Source organism: Lates calcarifer, linkage group LG16_LG22, assembly GCF_001640805.2.
Source record: "Lates calcarifer isolate ASB-BC8 linkage group LG16_LG22, TLL_Latcal_v3, whole genome shotgun sequence".
Lineage (NCBI taxonomy): Eukaryota > Metazoa > Chordata > Actinopteri > Centropomidae > Lates > Lates calcarifer.
The window spans coordinates 6,868,516-6,889,970 of NC_066848.1; the positions used below are offsets into that span (position 1 = coordinate 6,868,516).

General features: G+C 38.7%; 2 protein-coding genes across 3 annotated transcripts; one reads left to right on the top strand and one right to left on the bottom strand.

Moving 5' to 3' along the window:
* The first annotated feature begins 343 nt into the window (after nucleotides 1–343).
* hmgcll1 (3-hydroxymethyl-3-methylglutaryl-CoA lyase-like 1) lies at nucleotides 344–14,916 on the top strand. 2 transcript variants are annotated; one of them, XM_018689902.2, is made up of 10 exons: nucleotides 344–711; nucleotides 1,188–1,349; nucleotides 2,741–2,818; nucleotides 3,352–3,459; nucleotides 3,817–3,912; nucleotides 4,109–4,257; nucleotides 5,148–5,211; nucleotides 5,778–5,966; nucleotides 12,599–12,724; nucleotides 13,096–14,916. In XM_018689902.2, exons 2-10 carry the CDS (start codon nucleotides 1,257–1,259, stop codon nucleotides 13,198–13,200), a joined length of 1,008 nt encoding a protein of 335 aa, XP_018545418.1. In that variant the 5' UTR covers nucleotides 344–711; nucleotides 1,188–1,256; the 3' UTR covers nucleotides 13,201–14,916. The 2 variants fall into 2 exon arrangements, with proteins under 2 accessions (XP_018545418.1, XP_018545420.1); XM_018689904.2 differs by lacking the exons at nucleotides 344–711; nucleotides 1,188–1,349 and having other exon boundaries at nucleotides 3,407–3,459.
* A 91-nt stretch (nucleotides 14,917–15,007) lies between these two features.
* On the bottom strand, nucleotides 15,008–21,455 carry gfral (GDNF family receptor alpha like). The gene is made up of 9 exons (XM_018689901.2): nucleotides 20,894–21,455; nucleotides 20,403–20,531; nucleotides 19,816–19,971; nucleotides 19,571–19,630; nucleotides 19,157–19,472; nucleotides 18,396–18,655; nucleotides 18,223–18,303; nucleotides 18,027–18,108; nucleotides 15,008–17,927 (listed from the first exon to the last, which is right to left on the bottom strand). The coding sequence occupies exons 1-9, from the start codon at nucleotides 21,051–21,053 to the stop codon at nucleotides 17,858–17,860; spliced, it is 1,314 nt and encodes a 437-aa protein (XP_018545417.1). The 5' UTR covers nucleotides 21,054–21,455; the 3' UTR covers nucleotides 15,008–17,857.

A 21,455-nucleotide genomic window follows, 5' to 3' on the forward strand; every position in this document is an offset into this window, starting at 1 on the left:
TGTTTACATGATTTCTGGGCTCTGATGCATCTGAAAAAATTTTTAAAGCCCAACAAACAACACAACCATGAAATTATTTCAAATGAATGAACAATATTTTTCAGGCAAATATAACTACAACAAAAATTCCCTTTATTCATTTTTGGAAAAAACTATTTTTGGAACTGATTTGGATTCATGTAAAAAAGGCAAATAAAAGTTTACAAATAAGGTTTAAAAGTCTATTCTTCAAAATTCAATCATTAAAACTGCAGTGCTCCTTCTTTTTCTGTACCAAAGAAGACCATGAATAAGTGATTAGAGGTAATACACCAAAAGGCATTTTAAATTTTAGGGGGTGGCAACTGATAGACATCAACCTTGAAGTCTGCCACAAAAAAGGTTTTTTTTTTCAGGGCTGATCATATGAGTCGCCCCCCTCCCCTGAGAGAGAGGTAGAGGTCTCTCATCACAGAGCAGTTTAGCGCGGTGAGATGGTTGAATGCTAGGACTTCATTAAGCCCCTCTATTGTTAACATCTGGGTTCAGAAGAATGGCTCTTTCTCTGGTAAATGTTGCCCTGGCTTAACAAGGGATTTTATTACACCATGCAGTTGACATTGGCAGCAGTGGCACGTCTGGCAATGGAAACCCTTCAACTGTTTAGGTCACAGGAGATCAATCAAAGCAGCATGTTTCCTTGAAGCCCTCAGTTCTCACTAGCACAGGGAGGTGAGTATGCATCTAATCTTGTTGTTGAATCAAGATAACTGTAAGCCTGTTTTAAATGCTTCCACAGTGAAGAAAGCACTCAGTATCCAGCCGGTTAATAAATTATTATTATTGTTCCCTTTTCCTGCCCTGCACCTGCATTCCCTTTTTTGGCTGTACATAATATATCTTTCCTCAAAATGCTTCCACTAGAATTCCCCATCCAAAGTGCAGCACTAATCTCCCACATCGCTCCATTTGCCACTTTGTTTCACACCATTTCCTCTCCTGCACTCTCCACTCCCACTCCCCCCACCCTCACCATCCCTCTCTGTTTTGATTCTCTCCCTGCTAGGGATGTGGCTGCCATGGCAACTGCTGAATCATCCTCCACCGTCTGCAGCCGTCCTCTAATTCCATCTCCTCACGCAGCGAGGCCCTCCACCAGCCAGGCCTGCATTAGCGTATTGATCTGACTCTTCTCTTTGTTATATTAGTTGCAGCAATCTGTGCAGGTTAGTCCCGGAGGATACAGAGGTGCAGCGGGCTGAACACCAGCCATTCGGATGGGTAACGTACCCACTACAGTGAAGCACTGCTTGAGCTATGAGCAACTCATCCAGGACTACCCATGGCTGAGACACTGGCTGCAGGAGAAGGTGGGCGTCGTTTTTCTTATTTCTAATCTGCTGCACATGCTCTGCCACATGACTCTCTCATGACAGAGTGGCTGCGCAGCAGCCAGCCACTGATGACAGTGCTAATGCTGTGTGCTGCTTATGTAATGGTCCACTTCAATTGAAATTCTGCTCTATTTTTACATTTTACAGTATTTTAAAGGATGTGTGGGATTATCTCTGATTAAAAATGGTAATTTTTTCTTAATGGACTGTATATGACAAAAGATGTGGACTAGATGCTTCTGTTTCTTCTATCCCCCTTCTATCCCCCAGGATTATCTGATAATAATTTAAAATAATTTAAAATTTGTTTCTTGCAAATGAACACACCACCTCTTTTAGCCTCTTACAGGTCATTGTTTTGTATTTATTGCCTGCACATATCTTGAATATTAGAGTCTGAGCTGTTCCTTTCCAACTGTAACCCTCAGCTATACTATAGCATAAAGAATACTGCATTACAAGTAAAATCCATGTATTCTAATTCTTACCTGTTCCAAAGTATTTTAGAATAAATGCTCTTAGTCTATCAGAAGTAAAAGTACTACATTACTGATGCATTAACAAACAACATTTCTTCGTTATATTGTATTTGGTGGAGTTACTTCTAAAAAACAAATAATTGATTAGTCGATTGACAATAATCAGCAACTATTTTGATGATCAATTAATTGTCTTAGTTATTTTTCACCCTCTTAAATGTTAGGATACAAAAATCACATACTGACTGACATACTTTTGACATTTAAGACACTAACGATCAATTGATTAATTGAAAAATTAATCGATGCTTGAAGGCAGAAAGAAGGCACTGTTTGCCACCCCATTATCCATTAGCCATATCAGTTTAATGAGCTGCCAAATCTGTTCAATAGTAGACAAAACCTGATTGGAAATATTAATGGTTTTTGGTCAGCTAGATGGTGTTTTTTTTTTTTAAAGTCACTCAGTTTAAGAAGTTTAAGAAGTAAGCTAATGTAATGTTTACTGTGTAATATTTAACTCTTTCTGAGGTTTTACACTGAAGTTCAACAAGAGCATCTTCTCTAGAATTATGAGGTTCAGACTAGAAAAATACCCTGTTCCTCAGAATATCCCTTGTGGTTTATGTGGAGTTACCCTTACCTTCTTTTCCAGCTTTTTCTCTATGACACATCTCCTGAGTTTGCATCCTAATGGCCTGACAGGCTTAGTTATGTTTTGCTTCTTAGGTTTCATGTGGCTTTGAGGTAGAGAGTTGTTCATGTTAGAAATGACATGTCCTGGAGCATCCCACGCCAAAGGGATGACTGAGTGCTTGTGTTCAGTGCTCTGTTGAGTGCTATTCCTCTTCTTATTTTCTTTGCTCTTTCTCTTTTATATTTTTCCAGACCATTACAGGACATGAGTACCCAGAGTTTGTTAAAATCGTTGAGGTTGGGCCGAGAGATGGACTTCAAAATGAAAAGGTATACACTGTCATTTCAGTCAGGAATCTCATTTATATTTATATGTGCCCTTGTTTTGTATTACTACAAACGATCAACCCTGGAAACCCCCTGTTTTTTCTGTATCTGTCATGCATAAAACAATCCATAACATATGGGTTGTGTGCCATAATTGCCAGGAGCATATGTTTCACATTTTCTTTGAAATTGAATAGGAAAGATGACACGTCTTCTGGTTTAGTTTACTCTGCTTAGCATGTCACAGCTTCATTATTTCCTTGTTGCTCACCAGTTGTTTTACAGATTGCACTGGATATAGAAATAATTGTATTTACTGCAGCATGCTATTGTGAGAATCTAAAAGAGATCTAAAAATATTCAGCAAGTGCAAGATTCGGAATATGAATATAGATGTCAATGCAACTGGCAAGCAGCACAGCAAATATAAAACAAAACAACAACAACAAAAATCTGCCAGATATCTGCTTGTTGTACCTCCCATCTTGAGTGGAATCAAATCCAGAAAGAGTTGTTTCAGTTTCATTGTTCCCCAGGAAATTGTTCCGACAGGGGTGAAAATCCAGCTGATAGACATGCTCTCACGAACAGGCCTGTCTGTGATCGAGGCCACCAGCTTTGTCTCATCAAAGTGGGTACCGCAGGTAATAATTCTTCTTTGTGCACAGATAAGGAACTCTGAGTGATTTATTAGGCCATCTTTCTCATCTGCATAACTACAGCTCCTCTAGCATCCTTGTAAAGAATACTTGGAAAGCGTATTTTAAGATATTCGTCATAAAAGTGCAGTTGCCTTCTCTTTTCCTGTCATAAATTGTTCCACTATTTATTTTAACATGTTTTGTTAACACTGAGAATGTGACATAAATTAGTATTTCTGTTGGTTGAGAAATGTCAAGCATGTGAAAACATTTGTGTAGGATGATGTATTCTCAGGAACATGTTAAGATGATGTTAAAGGTTTATTTTTCTACATCATATGTTTTCCTCTCTTCATTTAGATGGCAGACCACACTGATGTACTCAGAGGAATCCAGAGAGCTTCTCATGTTCAGTACCCTGTTTTGACACCTAACATGCAAGGCTTCCAGGATGCTGTAAGCATTAATTTTCAATTCAGCTTGATGATCTCTACTATAAATCACAACTGTTTACCCGTGCCTGTCAATGTGAGTTAATTGTTGGCACTACATTCTTTTTATGCCAAATAATTACTGCACTTACATAAGTGCGACTCCAACTCAGTGTTGAGAGCAGTTTTACAAGTTAATTTTTTCTCTCTCCTGTTTTAAGGTTGCAGCTGGTGCTACTGAAGTGGCAGTGTTTGGGTCAGCGTCTGAAACCTTCAGTAAAAGAAATATTAACTGCTCTATTGATGAAAGCATGCTGAGGTTTAAGGAAGTCATTAACACTGCCAAAGAGCAACAAATTCCAGTGCGCGGGTTAGTATATATAGTATGTGAGTTACATAGTGGGTGAGAAAACACATGATCCATTTCACTGGTGTTCTGATTTCACTGTGATTATCACATTTATTCTTTTACTCCAAATGAAAACAAAATAAGTGAAAATACTCTTTTTATATGTAGGAGAAAACACACAATTCTGTAATGATACCTTTATAGCAAAGTCCAGATGTTCATCTATGCATTAGAAAACCACAAGTCCAGATGGACATTACAGCAAACCAAACATGGTAAGTTACTTTATATAGTTGTGCCTTTTGTCATAGATGGAAAAGTAAGGCACTGCAATTATAATGTATGTTTTCTTAGATTACATGAACCTCTCCAACCAAAACAAATAAACACATTGCAACAGTGGATTAATGCAAACACTGTCACTTTCCAAGAGCCAAATAGTGTTTAATAATTTACAGATGGCATTAAACTGAGTACTGGATTACCACCAAAATCTAATCACTGATCTGTGAACCAAATCTCATCTAAATCTTTTTGGATTCCTCTGATATATCTCTCTGACAAACTAGACGACTAGCCAAAATAACAAGGCCAAAAACCATCAGAATCAACAGCAATGTTCCAGAAGCATCTTATCCTTATTTAACTGAGTTAGTCCATCTAACAACCACAGGCTTGAGTGAAATATTTGGCTTCTTAAAATGGGGCTTTTATGTCAGTGAATGTGTCCTACATGTCAGCAACACAGAAACCACAATCATAAAATAATCAGCAACTTTCAGTTCTCCATGTTACAGTGAATTGCTGCTCTATGCACAGCAGCTGTTTAGTTGTAGTTAGTCAATAGCATCAGATGCTATGAAATGTTACACAAATACATTAACGTTGACACCAATTTCGTTCTCTTTCAGATATGTTTCCTGTGCCCTTGGATGCCCCCATGAGGGACACATTGAACCCTCTAAAGTTGCTGAGGTGAGACTAACTGCATAACCCTATTATGCTCTAATTACTGAAACATTCAGTTGAGAAAATATTAATGAATGGTCATTTTGAAATATTATCATGACACAGAACATTAACTGAACTCAGTTTATATGCATGATGAATTTATGAGATGGTGCTTATTTCATTAAACTACAGGAGAGCTCTTATCTCAGCAGCACTGGGAATGAGGCAGCATTTTCTCTAGCATTAATAAACTTATATTAAGGTGCAAAAGCTAATATTTAAAGAATCACTCCCTTTTTATTGCTATCATTATTATTGCTTCCCATGTGCATGACAGAGCTGAGTCATAGTTCTTTGGTTTCAGGCATTGGACAAGTTCTTCATATTCCTACTGTAACTACAGATCGAATCATATCTTTGTGTGAGAGATGTGAAAAGTAGCAGTTTTTAACAATGAAAAATAAAATTTCATTTTACCTTTAAAAATTGAACGTTCCGTCTGCAAAACCAAACATAAAATAATACGTGCATCGAAGATAAACATTTTGATTTTGTTTTAATGAGAGGGTTTTTTCCCCACAATTCTTTAGGTAGCAAAGAGGTTATATGACATGGGCTGTTATGAGATTTCCTTGGGGGATACCATCGGTGTTGGTACTCCAGGTTCCATGTTGAAGATGCTGCAGAGTGTGATGAAGGAGGTGCCCACCAAAGCTCTCGCAGTTCACTGCCATGACACTTATGGTCAGGCACTGCCCAACATCCTAACTGCACTTCAGGTAAGAACTAACTACTACTACTACTAAAACTACTGCCACTACACCATGCAGCCAGATGAAAAATTTCATTCACAAGAATTTTGTTTACATAAATACTAACAGTGAGAGCAAAAGAGAAAAACAAGAGCTAAAAGAAAATACAAACAAGCTGAACCTGACCCTGAACCCAAACCCCCAAATTATGGTTTATATCTAAAAAGATTTCCAAAAGACATACCACTCTCTCTGGCAAGACTATTCCGTCAAACTATGGGTAGAGAAAGCACCTGGCATTTCTGGAAGTCCACAAACGAGGGGGAACCGCTCCAAAAATTGAGTGGATGGGACCTGTGAATTCTGGGAAAATGATGAGGAAAGACCTGGAAAATTCTCAAAACCTGGCAGAGACCAAACAAATGTCTTTGAAAACAGAGCAAAGGAGAGATCTGACATCAATGAAGATTTGGTGAAAGGCACAAGGTAACCAACACAAGGGATGTCTGAAGAGGGAGGAAGGCTGAAAAAGTCTCAGGTCTCTGAAGAAAAGAAAGACGTGAGCGCTGATAATTCTGGGAGGACAAGTGTGAGTCATACCTCTCATTGACACCTCTTTTATGAGAAGAAATGTGTGATAAAAGCATCCCGATCTTTGTGTGAGAGATGTGAAAAGTGGCGGTACTTTATTTTGCAGAGGTCTGTAGAGGGCTTACAAATACTGGCATGATTTGAAGAAGAGGCGTGTTAACCTCAGAGCTGGAAGTGTAGATTCTCCTCTGCACAGGCACAAGACAGCAATGCATCATCCTCACATCCTCTCATGTTAAATCGTCTGACAGCTTTTCTCCCTGCTTTCTCTGTGGCTTGGCAAGGATTATTTGGGCACCTTCTCTTTCACATGCACATCCTTCTCCTTAAGATGAATATAAATATTCTTGTGGAGAACCACAGGTCGATTATGGATAAATGCCCAGCCTTTGCATAAATCAGTGTTGTTACTCATGATGACATGAAGAGGAGCAGCCAGATGTGGAAGCAAAGTTCGAGGTGGTGATTCTTGTTCCAGGATATCTTTCAACTTCCTTAAGTAACTGCCAACATTGTAGAGATCACAAGTCTTTTCTGAGGTTTTAAATCATTATTCCTGCTGGGGATAATCATACGTTGAGCTTCTCCCAATCCATCTTTTTAGACAATTTTTAAGGCACAAGTTGCAATACATTCAGAGACAGCGTCTTTTCTTCATTTTTACAGATAGCAGTGGAACAAAGCATTTATTTTTCACTGGAATCAGGCAAGATGAAGTTAAATTCTCATCAATTAGGCCATTTACTGTAGCCATTTCAGGTTGTTTGAAATCAAATTAAACTACAATTGTCATTTTGAGTATGCAGCTGAAGAGTAAAACAATGACTCACTGTAAACCAGAATCTTCCCTGAGCTTAAATGACAATGTGGTGGTTTACAACATTATGAATGTATCCTCTGTTCGGCGGCTATTTAGAGGGCCCAAAACAAATGTGTAGGTTACAATGGGACACACAGAAAACCAGGAACCGTCAGTCAACAAGGAAGAGGGGCATTAAGAAACATGATCTAAGCCTCACCACAAAGTAAGATGATTCACAAACTGCCCACAGAAGAAAAAAAATCCCAGAATCTTAATGAGCATAAGATATTTCCCAAGGGCCCTCCACATTACACTGTGGATTACTACATTACAGTACACATGTATTGTAGTAAAGAAAACAACTTCATGGACTATTACAGTATACTATTATACTAATATAATATACTACACAATATACACAGCTTACAAAAATGTAATTAGGTTATAAACCCCTGTAGAGGAGCTCTATTCAGGGTTGTTTTTCACTACTTTGCCCCGTAGCGAGTGCAAAACTGACACAAATCCAGACATAAAACAGAGGTAACGCAGATATGGCTGTATCAGTTCTCTGGAGCACATTGTCACTGCAGAGGAGGAAGCTCAATTGGGGCTGGGTGGGTCAACAGATGTGAGGGGGGTCAGCACAAAGGCTCACCTATTCAGTGTCTGTTGGACAAAGCAACTGAAAGCTAGGTGGATAGAAGGGCCCTGGGGGGCTCCTAACTCATCTGTCGCTTGGCTGTTGAACTCTTGACAATGCTGTGCTTAAAGGCCAGTGGAAAATGATCCTTTCATTTGCTCGGTGCTGTGCACGTGATGAACAGCTCCGCAGCTGTGGACCTAGCTTGAGAAACTTCTGTAGCACTTTTTTCACAGCACTATTTCACAGGACTGCAAATATCTGGTCTGCAGAGGATAATTATGCTTTAGTTTGTGTAGGTTGCTGCATAGTTCCTGAGGTAATGTCATAAATTTACAGTGCTCTGACACAGTATCACCCAGGAATTAAAAAGACCTAGATTTAAGACCTGGAAATATTTAATCATCAAGACTTACACACCCACCAAAGTTATGTGCCGCACGTGGAGGCACATATTACACACATTTATTTTCTGATATTGTATTATTATTTTTTTCATTTACAAAGGTAGGTCAGTTATCACTTCTTAGCTCCCACTCTCTAATGTCAAAAATCCATTAAGTAAAAATTAACTCATTAATTACAGCAAATTCATATTATTGATAAGAATTGCAAAGAGTGAATACATGTCAGGTCATAGTTTTATAATGTGAGAGATGCGTCTATACTATACTATCTCTAACTCTAACTGATATTAACAAATATTTAGTGCACCGCAGTAAGTCACAAAACACAATAAAGCATTTATTTGAAGGGAATAAATGGTTTGATTGACTCCACTATTGATTATCTACGCTGCTATTCATCTTTAACACTGCAACAGTAAAGTGTGCTGCAGTAAAGCTCAACAATGTCCATGTGTAAAGTGGCAAAATATTTTTAAAGTTAACTCTGATTTTGGATGGTGAAATTCCTCTGTGGATCATACTTGGAATGATTCATCACAGCTGCCCCGTGGCCACAGAAAGTAATAGCAGCCGGGAATATTTAGCCTACCATTTGCTCACCCATAAACAAGATGGAAATGAAAGATTTTATCATAGTTTTTCATTACTGTGTGCCAGAACTCCACACCACCAACTGGGAGAGAAATGAATTCCCCCAGCGCTGTCAGCCCTGAGTCACCTCTTTTGTTCCTGATAAAGACATTCCTCAGTCTTTGTACCTTGTCTTTTTTTTTTTTTTTCAAGAGGTCTGGGGGGGCTTTGTTACAAACCTACTCCTGGCAGGTCACACAATGACAATGTATGTGCTTAGATTTCACAGGCTTGGCAAGGAAAATTATTTTTTCTTACCCGCAATTTTGGTGTATTGTGTAGTGCTGCAGCTGGGGAATACAGTATAACCTGTTTGTGCTCACACTTGAGCTCTCGGCTAACAATAACATTTATCTGCAGTATTTTCCTTTGTCTCTGTCCATGAGGCAGCGCTCAGCCATGATGTGCTGCGGAGGGTCAGTAACCTTGTTTTGTAAGTGTGTTGATAACTCGAGTACAGCTTGGCCTCATTGGCAGATGTTGACATGATGATGTTATATTTGCTATTTATGACATGATATCATATTATAACCATCATCATCATCGTTCTTCATCATCACCATCATCGTGATGATCATTACCACCATCATCATCATCACCATCACCATTGTTGTTCTCAGCAAAAATTCAACATGATCATAGTATATAATTCTACACTCTGTAACCGATACAAAAGTGATTTCTATTTCTATTGAGCCACATAATTTATAATAAATAATACTGGAGGATGTTTTACAAAACAAACTAGGTCAGAAAAGGTTGATAAAGTTGATTACACATACAGGATGTGTGACTTTTGTGCACTACATTTTATGGTTACTGTATTCATTTATTTATCAAGGATAACATAAATGAAATAACATTAATATGATCCAAATGTGTCAGAATTGATCAAAAGGCTGATTTGTCACCTGCAGCTCCTGGATGAGTTGATGTTATACATCAAAAGACAGAACAGCATCAAAGCAGATGTGAGAGGATACAGCATAAATGGAAGGATATATTGTATAGCAAACATCACAGAGCAGACTCATACAGGCACATACAGTAACACATTCAGAAACTCACAATAACCAAAAACAAAGTATAATTTTTCAAGTGCATAATAAGAACGCATGAAGCAAACACAACTTTCTGGTCTTTTTTATTACAGTGAAGTTGCTGCAGTTGCAGTTGTAATATTATTTTTAAATATTACAATTCATTATTATTAAAGATAATTAAGAATATCTTTACTATGTCTAAGATTTGGTCAATAAACAAAGGTGCATTCAGCACAGTTTGTGTCTATGCCAATTAGTAGTTTTTGTACAATTTTATGTGGATTGTCTCTGTAGATTTTTTAGATTTAGATTATCTTTCTGCAGTTCTGGCAACTCTGACCAAATATTTTTCTTTCTCTTTTTTTGCAGTAATGAAGTTAAATTAGGATCTAAATTTTTGCCATATTAAGACCAATTGTAGTGGTCATTGGTTGCTCTGCATTCATGAAACTCAGTAATCCATGAGGAGGTAAATATGGAAGGTGAATGGCTTGATTATACATTTTATGCCCAAATAAATCATGAAGTAAAAATGTCATTTATTTATTCTTTATGTTTGTTTTGTCTATCTCCTAGCTGCCCTCCAATATCTGGGCTATGCTTTCCAGTGGGAAGCTTATTTATGTGTTCCTGGAGAGAGGTTATATATGTGTCAGCAGTGGCCCTGTGACAGTTTTCTTTCAGCTTCCCAGTTTATGTAGTGGTGGGTAAAGCATCGCTGCTTCATATCCTTCAGTGAATACACACTCTCTCTTTCTCTCACTTTCTGACGCAGTTAGAAAACCAATATGGGAGCATGTCCATCTTCAGCCTCGTCCACTCAGTGTGTAGAATGTCAACAAGCTTATCCTGAATCATGCAAGTTTTAAAATGCACTGTGTCGTTATCCAGGAATGTATTGTTTTTATATAGCCACAGCTCACTGGATATGGCTTTTTCACACTGAGTGCACATCTGGTTTCTGGGCAGTGTGAACTTAACTGAGCATTGGCAAGCTAGGGCTGCTGACCACCAATCCCTGCGTGATTACTGTCCAAAGGAACAGGGCACGCCGTTGAAGGGTCTGTTTTGTTCCTCTAGGAAACAGTATGCTGAATACCCCCTGGCCTTACGCGGTTAGCAGCTGAAAGCGAGAGGATTGGCATGGTAGATTACAACTCTGTGTTTATACTACAAAAAATTCTGCCTAGTACAATATCCTGCTCTGGCTTTAACCAAGGTCTGGAAATCTCGTGCACTGCACACACCGGAGCAGATCTCCTCCTCCCTCTACCCCACCTCCTCCTCTTCCCTTGCCAACACAAACAGCAATTACGGCTGGCTCAGACAGCCCTTGAAAGAAGTAGGTTCTTGTCTGGAGGAAAAGCAACCAATTAGCTGTATTGTTCAAAAAAGGGGCAATAGAGATTCTTTTAATTTAGCTTGCTGGGTCCTGCTCCACGGGGTGAAAGTCCTCCATGACCTAATGCCACTGAGAGGACCAGCGTGTTAATTTTGTCTCACTGTGGGATCCTCTGACATCTGGCTCCGCCACGGAAGCTGGAAAACATCTTTAATATCCTCATGACGATCCCAGGGACATGTGGAAAACATCCCAAGACCTTAGCCGGTAATGATTCAGAAAAACTGAAGGTCTGGCTTCATCATTTTTTGGTGTAAAAACCAAGGTTATACGTGGTTAGGGTATACACTTACACGACAAGCACTACTGTTTTGTCTCTGTCTGTGATATCTGCATTCAGGGAAATTTTAAAGTCAATAAATGAACTCATCTTGGGGCGCTGACATTAGTTTACACAAAGCAGTGAACTAATATTTCCTGAGTGGGATTTTAGGACATTTGCTAAGCCATCCAAAAAATAGAAAAACAACTAAAAACGCATCATAAATTTTCATATGGAGGCCAGACACTTGATACTGTAGTCAGTAAAAAAAGAAAAGAAAATTAGAAAGAAACAGGACATTTTCCCTCAAAATATTGATTGTAAGCAGCCAGTGAACCAAAGCTGTATTCTTACATCCTAGGGACATCAGTGAAATAATTTATGACATTTATGATTATTTGTAGTAACTGCACATTTGAGTAGTAATGTTACAGTTCCCGTATTGTTGGCATGGTGTAAGAGGACACCATCCGGCCAAGGAAAGAATCTCTTCTCAGTGTGGCAAGAAAGTGAATCCCCATGGTTAAGGGCAGAGTAGTGCTGTAAAAACATGAGTAACCAGGAGAATCAGAAACATATGAAATGTTCTGTTCAGCATTTATAATGTTCCTCTCATATGAACAAGGCCGTAATTATGTGGTGCTGGTGGTTTGAGCTGACAAAGAGGATGACTAAGCCATACTGTAGGACATTCTGTGCCCACTCATTCAAGACATAAGCCCACAGTACTCCTAAACAGCTGTAAAACACGACCGCAGCCCTGGCAAAGGTGCACTGCAGCGGGTAGAACAATTCAATGGAACAAGGATCTTTGTTCCTGGGTTTTACCTGAGGTGAAGCCCATGCGGAGGTGCTGAATGTCTCTGTTGTGTGTCCTTGCAGATGGGGGTCTGTGTAGTGGATTCCGCAGTAGCTGGCCTGGGAGGCTGCCCGTATGCTCAGGGTTCATCGGGCAATGTTTCAACAGAGGATGTTCTCTACATGCTCCATGGCATGGGCATTGAAACAGTAAGTATATCTTTGACGGGCCTGACATATTTTATATCTTTATAATCCCAACACATCTGCCAAACTCATACAATCATTCAAAGTTCATTTACATAAACAGATCACTGTGCAAACATACTGCTCTGTAAATGTTTATTTTAAAATATCAGTGGTTTTACACAACTTGCACAAGCCCACAGTGTTGCTTGCTCCTTCTCAGGAACAATTTATTTAACAATTCCTACCCCTGCTGGTGGAATATGTTCACTACAGTTTAGTTTCCCTTCCACCTGTGGCACACATCCATTTACTGTACATCCATGAGCAGCCTGCCTTTACATTCATCTCACCCACACTACACTGTAACTGATACTACAACACATTTTTTGCAGGGTGTAAACCTCGCCAAAGTTATAGACGCTGGTGACTTTATCTGCAACGCTTTATGTCGCAAGACAAACTCCAGGGTTGCCCAGGCCAGAGGCAGGACCCCGTGATGTGTTTCTGTGAAGGAATATGTATATATAAATATTTGAATCTCTTCCCTTTAAAGTGCTTCCCCTGTTGTTGCTGCCTTTCAATTTGTTGCCTATGCTGCTGTATTTGAAGTACATTGCTCCTTTTAAACTGTCCGAGGTAACTACTGCTTTCAGTTTAAGTTTTTCCATTTTTCATTTCATTTTGCTGTTAGTTCACTGATTCAGTTCATTCACTTCATTTGAAGGACCATTATGATCCACAGTCATTCCTCTGTGAAAGAGGTCTAGGCTGATAATATGTTGAGTTATGAATACATGGCTGAATTATCTTCTTTTAATTTAAATCTCTTTCTGACATATAAACCCACTGAAGGTTAGTCACTTTTATTACTTTGCATAAGTCAGTGGCCTTATAGAAAAACAGAACAGAATAAGACTTTAGTTTTTAGCTCTCAATGTGTTATCAACACAGTTATTTCATTTGAACAAATAGAGGAGACTGCAAAAAGAGAAAGCTCCTTCATGCTTTTTGAATATGAGTATCTCCTTATACAGTACCTTCTCAGAAGACCTTTTCAGCTTCTCCTCCCTTGGACAGATTCTGTATGAATAGCAATCAAAAAGAAGACTCCACTCACAAACTAACCATTTAAAAGCATTTTTTCTCTCAGGTTTGCCAAAGATCATTTAGAGCAACATTATGTAACTATTTTACCTTTGAATAACAGCTTCTGAATAATTTTGATGGTCCACCGACTTGTAATAGGGAGAATGGTGCCTCTGCCATTTCCACTCCTCGCCCCATACGGCTATTCTTGCACTATAGAACTTTGGTATGATCGCCCGTGAGAAGTGCCTAACTGAGTGGTAGTCAGCAGCTTAAACTGTCGGAATAAGGCCAAGCAAGTTCAAGAGTAATGCCAAACTATAGATCAGTTATAAGTAATTGAAAACCAGCGTTCACCTTCAATGTCCAGCCAGGAAACTTTGAAAATATCATGAATCCTAAACTGAGTTTGGCAGCAGGACTTCTGAACCCAGTAGCCAGGGATCTGTTTTAGTTCAGTGAGCAGGATTACATAGTCAGAGCTCTGGTCAAGAGATTGATAGGGTTTGTTTTCAGTACATGAAAACTGCCTAACCACTTTGACTCGGAGCCCACTGCAAAGGCCGCTGCTGCTCAGCAAAGTTACATTTTGTTGCTTTTTTTTACCATGACATAAGCTACTGTCTGTGCAAGTCAAATGTGGTTGCATATCGATCATGTCTCTGCTGTGTGTTTACATCCTACTGTGCTATCTGTAAAACATTATACAATAGAAACAGTAATTTTAATGACCTTTTATCTAAAACAAGATGACAAACAAAAAATACCATATATATTATGCATAAGAAAAATGAAAATCAGTTATCACGTTATTATCTTTTTATGTACACATGCTGGTTTCATCTCAATAAAGAACAAAGGACCAACAAAAAGATCTGTTGTGGATGTCTCTGTCCTGGCTCTTGGGACTCTGGACACCTCTGGTTTTCTATCCAGTCATTATTTGTGTTTCCTTATATCCCAGTAGTAAATCAGTATAATTACAATGCCGTGAGTGAAAACTGGCTGGACTCTGGTAGTGAACCTGGGAAAAAAAGAAAGAAAGAAAAAAAATATAGAATCAATGCAGTAGATAGCTGGCACATTTGCATAAGTGTATTAAAATTTTATAATTGCCAACTCACAGTGGTCCATCTTCATCATATATGCAAACAATTATCCAACAAAAAATTATGCATTCAAGTGCAGTCATACTCTCCCTGAGAGATATTTATTTGAGGGAGGCAAGTGTTGTTTCTGTCTATGCAAATCTGGTGGTAGACAGAGGCAAATCAGATGACAGTAATCCAATAATGAGCAAACTTGAGAGTGAAACTTTAGAAGATCAAATACCAAACAGTCAATAGGATGAATAATTTGAGGGATATGGACATTGAAAATACAGCTTTACTGGTACTGCGGTAAAACTCAGCCACAGTTTTATATAAGAACATACATATTTATTTTTCTCAGGTGCAGATTGCTGTGGTATAACGCAATAGTGATTCAATGTGGTGTCATTTAATCAAAGTGTTTCCTTTCTACTGGGAAGGTTTTTCAATGCACTTTTATCTGGTTCTTCTGCAGAGGCTGGGGATTAACATTGTAACATAATATTCCCCACGGGAAGGTTCTCACTCAAACTGGGATAGAAATGAGGAATCTACACATTACTGAAGGTGTGTTGACCTGCTGGCTAAAGATATTTAACTTGCCCTCTTACTGAAGCTTACTGAACATGTAAGAATGCTAACAGTTAGTAGTAGCACTTAGCGCAAAGCTCAGGTGAACCCCATGAGAAAAATATTGGTTTTGCAAGTATTTGAACACACTGTGAACCAAAATATTGGAAAATCAAAAAATATGACCTGGTGGTTGTGCTACATGAAAAGTTAGGGGACTCATCAAATTCAATAGATTTCATCCTGTCATGACTTGGCCATGCCTACGGTATTCCCTTATGTCTCCTCCCGCTGCAGCCCTGTGTTTGTCTATGCATTTGTGTGTGTATGTGTTATGGGTGTGGCTTCATTCATCTGGCACCTGGCTCTACTCCACACCTGCTCTCGATCACCTCATCAGCTCCAGTCCAAGTACCCTGGCTCACGTTCCATTCATGCCACATTGTTACAGCTCACTCAGAGGTAGCTATAATCTTCCCTGCTTGGTTCTCGATGGTGCTTTTATTGGTGATACTCTTGTGCTTTTGCCAATATGTTGTCTCCAGTGGTTAGGGATCTTGTTCCAGCTTTATCGCCCTGCTTTTGCCTCTCACGCTCCACACACACCTGTTATCATTCAGTCTCCTGGCTGCCTTCATCAGTCTGACTCTGCCATTCCCCCTCATCTTTGCCTGTACATGTCCCTTGCCACCTCCAGCACCCCTCTCACTCCCCCATCTGCTTCCCTGGCAGCCATAACACATCCTATGGATATCAGTACCACATTTCATGTCAATCCATTCAGTAACTTAAATGGTGTACCAACTGACCATGTCCTATGGGAGGAAAATGCGAGGCAAAACCCCTGAAACCCTCAAGGAAAGTCAGGAGAAGAGACTCTTCCCCTTCCCCTTATGTTTACATCCTCCTCCTTCATCTTCACAGTCGACTCAGTGTTTAGCACTGTGGCTTCACATCAGGTATGTTCTGGCTTCCAAACATGTGGGTCTATCTGTGTGCAGTTAGCATGTGTTAGCATTTGGTTGTGTTGTGGCCATGTTTGCGTGGGTCTCTTCTGATTAAGCTTCCCTCAGACTTGTTGGTGAAACTTTGAATCTAATCACTCCCCAGCTGTGAAGCCTGTCTGGCTTCACGTATCTCATGAATATGGATATTAGTTCATTAGCATCACGACTGCCAGTTTTTATACAGATAAGTAAAATGAAATAATGCCTGATACTCTTAATGCACCTTTTCAATGATTTTACCATCCTGTCTTTGTGCTTGTAGGCATGTATTAATACAGAGCTCCCAAAGTCATAACATATAATCTGGTTTGCACTAGATAAGACAAAAAATAATATCTTTCAGAACTTCACAGGCCCCATAGACCCAATGTCTTTTAACATGTCAAAGGATGAAAAGATGAAAGATAAAACTTTCATCTGGGTTCATCCAATTCAGCTACGGCTCATCACTGTCTTCAGCGGAATGACAGTAAAACCAAAGTTCTATCATTCAGACCATAGCATTTAACCTCCCTGCTTGCCCCTCCTCTGGGCACCTTGCCTGCTTTTGTCAAGTCATGCAAAAAATCTCTGATTCTGCTTTGAAGTTTGATCGACTAAACCATCAAACAAAGATCAGATAGCTGAATCAGGTTGAATCAGCTCCAAACTCTACACACAGTTCTCTGTGTCTTTGACCTGGAAAAAAAACATCCATGCCTTAAATTGATTTAATTCAATTACTGCAACTCTCTATGTTTTGTCATAAGTCAGATCTCCTCATCCTGTCTCCAGATATTCTAAATCATGTGCTATGGCTCTGTTGTGTTTATAAAAACTCATTTACTGTAACCATTTCAAAGCGCATAATGAGTGTCATTCATTGTGTATCTCCATGGATCAAAATACAACATGACACCTAAGAAACTGTACAGCATTTTGATCAAATCATGACACATTAAAGTTTTCAGAGTGACGTTTAATATCAGATACAGTGGAAGCCCAGAGCACCAATAAATCATCACCAAAAAAGACAACAGATGACATAAGGCAATCTCAGACGTGTCAGATGTGTTGTTTTTCATAGAATGATTGATGGCACAATTTTCACAGAGTGAAACAGCTGAAAAGATTAATGACTCAACAGCTTTGATCGATTCTGAAGATCGACTGTTTACCATAGAGTTTCTTTTGAGATTTAAGAGTTCACACGTTGTCATCTTCTTTAAAGATCTGTAGAACAGTGTTTTACTTTGAGACTCATACCTTAAATAATTTCTTCAACATTGGAAAAAACATGATGTTTAGGCAGCAAAATCAAGTCGATAAGTGTAGCCATCTAAAATCTTTTTGAGTTAAAAAGGAACAAAATGATTATTTGTAATATTGATATCACACATCTAATAAATAAATATTAAACATCAGAAAATAACAACAGAGTTGCTCTTCTGCGGATGGTGAAATTTTGTATTATCTCTTTTTCTCATCATCCTACAAGCCAAAAGAAATAAAAGTAAGAAAATGTATGTTGTATTACTATTAAATATGACTTAACATATTTTTGCATTGATTTATTGTTGATGTACTTACCATATTTTACTGACAATAGCCAGAGGCATTAATATGACAACTCCAACAAGTAGCACAGTTGCAAAAGCATATAGTAGATAATCTGAAAAGACAAAATTGTAATTCAGTATAATCAAAACTCTACTGCTATATAGGAATTAATTTGAATGATATCACAATATCAATATTGAGTACTGAACTTCATTTGGGAATTTACCATGTAGCCATGTGTGACCATGCTCAGATTCACTATTTGTAGGAGGTTTAGAAGGACCACTGTTGCTTTTCCAAGATGTCACTAAAACCAGCATAAAAAACATCTTAAAATGTTTCCAGTAAACAAATTTTATCATTAAAATTCCTTATCTGGTAAATCCAAATCCTACTCACTGAAGTGTGATCTCTTGTGAAGTATATCATAAATCCTGTTGCACATCCGTAGATCCTCATTGTGCATGCCTTCGCATGAGCAAGGATGGTGAAGTGCTGTGCCCAAAGTAGCTAAGAAGGCCATTTTACATTCAGAATCTGCACCATTGATGAGAGCCAGATCCATGTTGGTTAAACATTCACCACTTTGGAGGTCACTGTCACTGCACCAAGCCTCTTCAGAGCTCCAGCATTTGGCATGGAAAGTTTTTAAAAGGTTTCTGGTAAATCATAGAAAAGTGTTTTAGGTGCAGTCACTAGCCGCTTTGACTGCACCTATAACAGAAAAATATACACAACACATTTCATCATCTGTAACATCCTGTAATAGGTTATTGTTTTGATAATACACAAAAATTTTGTTATTGAATCCTAATTGTGGGACGAAAAACATTAGAAAAAACAGGAGATATTGCACAGACAATATGTAAATCATAAATATGTTAGTTTTTTACTTAAAAATAATAACAATAATAATTGCTTGTGGACATTTCAGCTTAATAAAATTGTGGATGTGCCCTAAAAACGTGTGGAGTACTACGTGGAGTACTGGTTTAATTTCCAGCCCCTCCTGTGCATATGTCTTAACTATAGAGTGAAATATTTGCATCAAGATTGAACCTCTACGCTCAAATAATTTCTCTCCTCACAATAACTTCTGTTTTCTGTGGTTCTACTGTAGTGTCAGACACAGTGTAGGGACAAACAGAATGGCAACATACCTGCAGTTACTGTCCTCAACACACTGGTTAACTCTATCCTGGCAGATCTGGGTCTCATCTCCACACATGCCACTGTGCAGATCAGTTTTCATAAGCAGACAATTCTGATCCGTAGCCTCGCACTCACACATGGCCAGCATCTCTGCAACGTTCTGTGGCATGCTGCCATAGAAGTGCTGAGTCGCCTGCTGACAGCGTTGACGGTCGCACGGATCTGCCCTCCGTGCCTGAAGAACAGGTGTCAGGTTCTTGTTGCAAACTTTATCACTGACGCAAGCACTCATCTGATTTAAGCAGGATCCAGCACCGTTATATACTACAAAAAGAAATGTAATGGATGAGTTTTTAGATTGCAGAAATATCACTTTCTTAATGATTGAAGTCAATGCATCAGTTTATCTTCTCCATAACTACCATAGCCTATCAAACTGCTTGACTTCCAGTCCATCGCTGTGCTCCTCTTCTGCTGACTTGCTGCACAAATAATAGAGAACACCATTAGCTTTTCTTCAACAAATGCCTATTAAAACGAATCTGCTGTTCATAACACTCATTCTGTAGCACTGTAGAATTTGTTCATACGTCAGATCGCCTTTGGTAAACAAAAATGTAATTTCATCTATAAATGCTTATCACAGAGAGTACTGAGAATACTGCACCTGTCTTTCTGTGGCATTGTGTGGCCAGCTCTTGTACAGAGCCACAAAGCTCCTCCTCCCAGGCACACACACACCCGCGCAGAGAAGGAAATTGGTTGAGTATGGTCTGGATGGTCATGTTACAGACCTCTGAGCCTTTTATTTGGCACCCTTCATCTTGAATAACACAAACACAACAGGGCAGAAAAACAGGATTTTCCATAAGGGAGCGGTGCAACAGGTGTTTCCTATGCTGCTCTGATTGTTTTACTCATGAAGGCTTTTTATTTGCAGATTTATCAATACAAAATCTGTTTTACCATTGTAATAATGGTATCTACTATCAAAATAAGCATTTATTCTACAGGCAGGTGAAGCCCTCTTTATTATCTATTCATTTAGTTATATAAACTTTGCTCCAGGCTATTGCCTCAGTTATTACATTTAAGCCACACTCCAAGAAGTGCAATTCAATTAAATATCTTCATGTCCTGAGCTTCCTGAGGAAATGTAATCATTACTTTTATAATGCCAGTAAAACATAAGGATAACAACATGTTCCAGTCCCCGTCAGAGGGAATAGTAAATTGGAAATGTGTCATTTTTACTGTCACAGATGCTGCTGTAAAATGCCCGTTCACTCTGGCACAAATGTGACATGCAGGTATCCACAGCAGCCAAGCAGTCAGGAGGTGCAGACGAAATGCTGATGCTGGATATCTGAGGAATAATAATCCCTGAAATACAAGTACATTACAGTCATTTATTTATTTATCTTGAAATCTAATTATAACTGAATTTATTGTGTTGTAGTCATCTGCATATCATTTAGATATTTTTAGTGTTTCTCTAAACTTTTGTAGAAAAGGTAGATACAGTACAATTATTGATGAAGTTTAACATCCCTGATTGTTGAAACAACATTGTTTGAATATACTGTGCATGCATTATAAACTACAGGACATGCAGCTCTAGTTAAAGCCATAGTTTTAGTTATATTCCCTGACAATGCACAGTAATATTAAATTGAATACAGTTCAGTTTTAGGGTTTTACTGTAAACAAAAAAATCTGGTATTCCATACATGACTCAGACTCACCGAGGATGACTGCAGCTTCCAGACATGTCAGTGGCATGATAGCTGTTGTAAAGCTGTGAGCTGACACCTGAAGCTCTCCTGCAGCTGATCTGTGCCTCTCTGTGGTGTCAGTGCCCATAAGCTGGGATACACCACCCACAGTCAACAGGATGTAACACATTTACTGGAGGCTGTATCCTGCACAGTGTAATAATGAAATGATGCACACAATTCACAAACAAAACTGACCAAAAAGAAGAACAAAAACAAACATTTTGTACTGACATAGAGTGTGCGTGACTTTTTGAATGTATGAATGAATGTACGTAAGGGTCTTATGCCTAAAAGGTATCACAGTATTTCTTTAAAGGTAGGAATTAAGTAACAGATTTGCTGCTAATGACTTAAGAAGTTGAGGTTAAGATGTTTTAGCAGCTACAGTATAAAACAACATGACATATGTATACAATTAATATGCAATGCAAATGTGAACAGCCTCTACTATTTTTGTGATTCTACTTTAAAGAAGCTATAATCAAAGTTTCTGTATCAACACTGGATCAAATGGGTACTTGTATCAGGG

Coding starts and splice junctions, on each gene's coding strand:
- hmgcll1 (XM_018689902.2), top strand. CDS start 1,257: ATGGGTAACGTACCCACTACAGTGAAGCACTGCTTGAGCTATGAGCAA. Junction 3,913..4,108: donor TGCAAGGCTTCCAGGATGCT/GTAAGCATTAAT, acceptor TCCTGTTTTAAG/GTTGCAGCTGGTGCTACTGA. Junction 12,725..13,095: donor ATGGCATGGGCATTGAAACA/GTAAGTATATCT, acceptor CATTTTTTGCAG/GGTGTAAACCTCGCCAAAGT.
- gfral (XM_018689901.2), bottom strand. CDS start 21,053: ATGTGTTACATCCTGTTGACTGTGGGTGGTGTATCCCAGCTTATGGGC. Junction 18,109..18,222: donor TGGTCACACATGGCTACATG/GTAAATTCCCAA, acceptor TTGTCTTTTCAG/ATTATCTACTATATGCTTTT. Junction 17,928..18,026: donor GCTATTGTCAGTAAAATATG/GTAAGTACATCA, acceptor TTTGGCTTGTAG/GATGATGAGAAAAAGAGATA.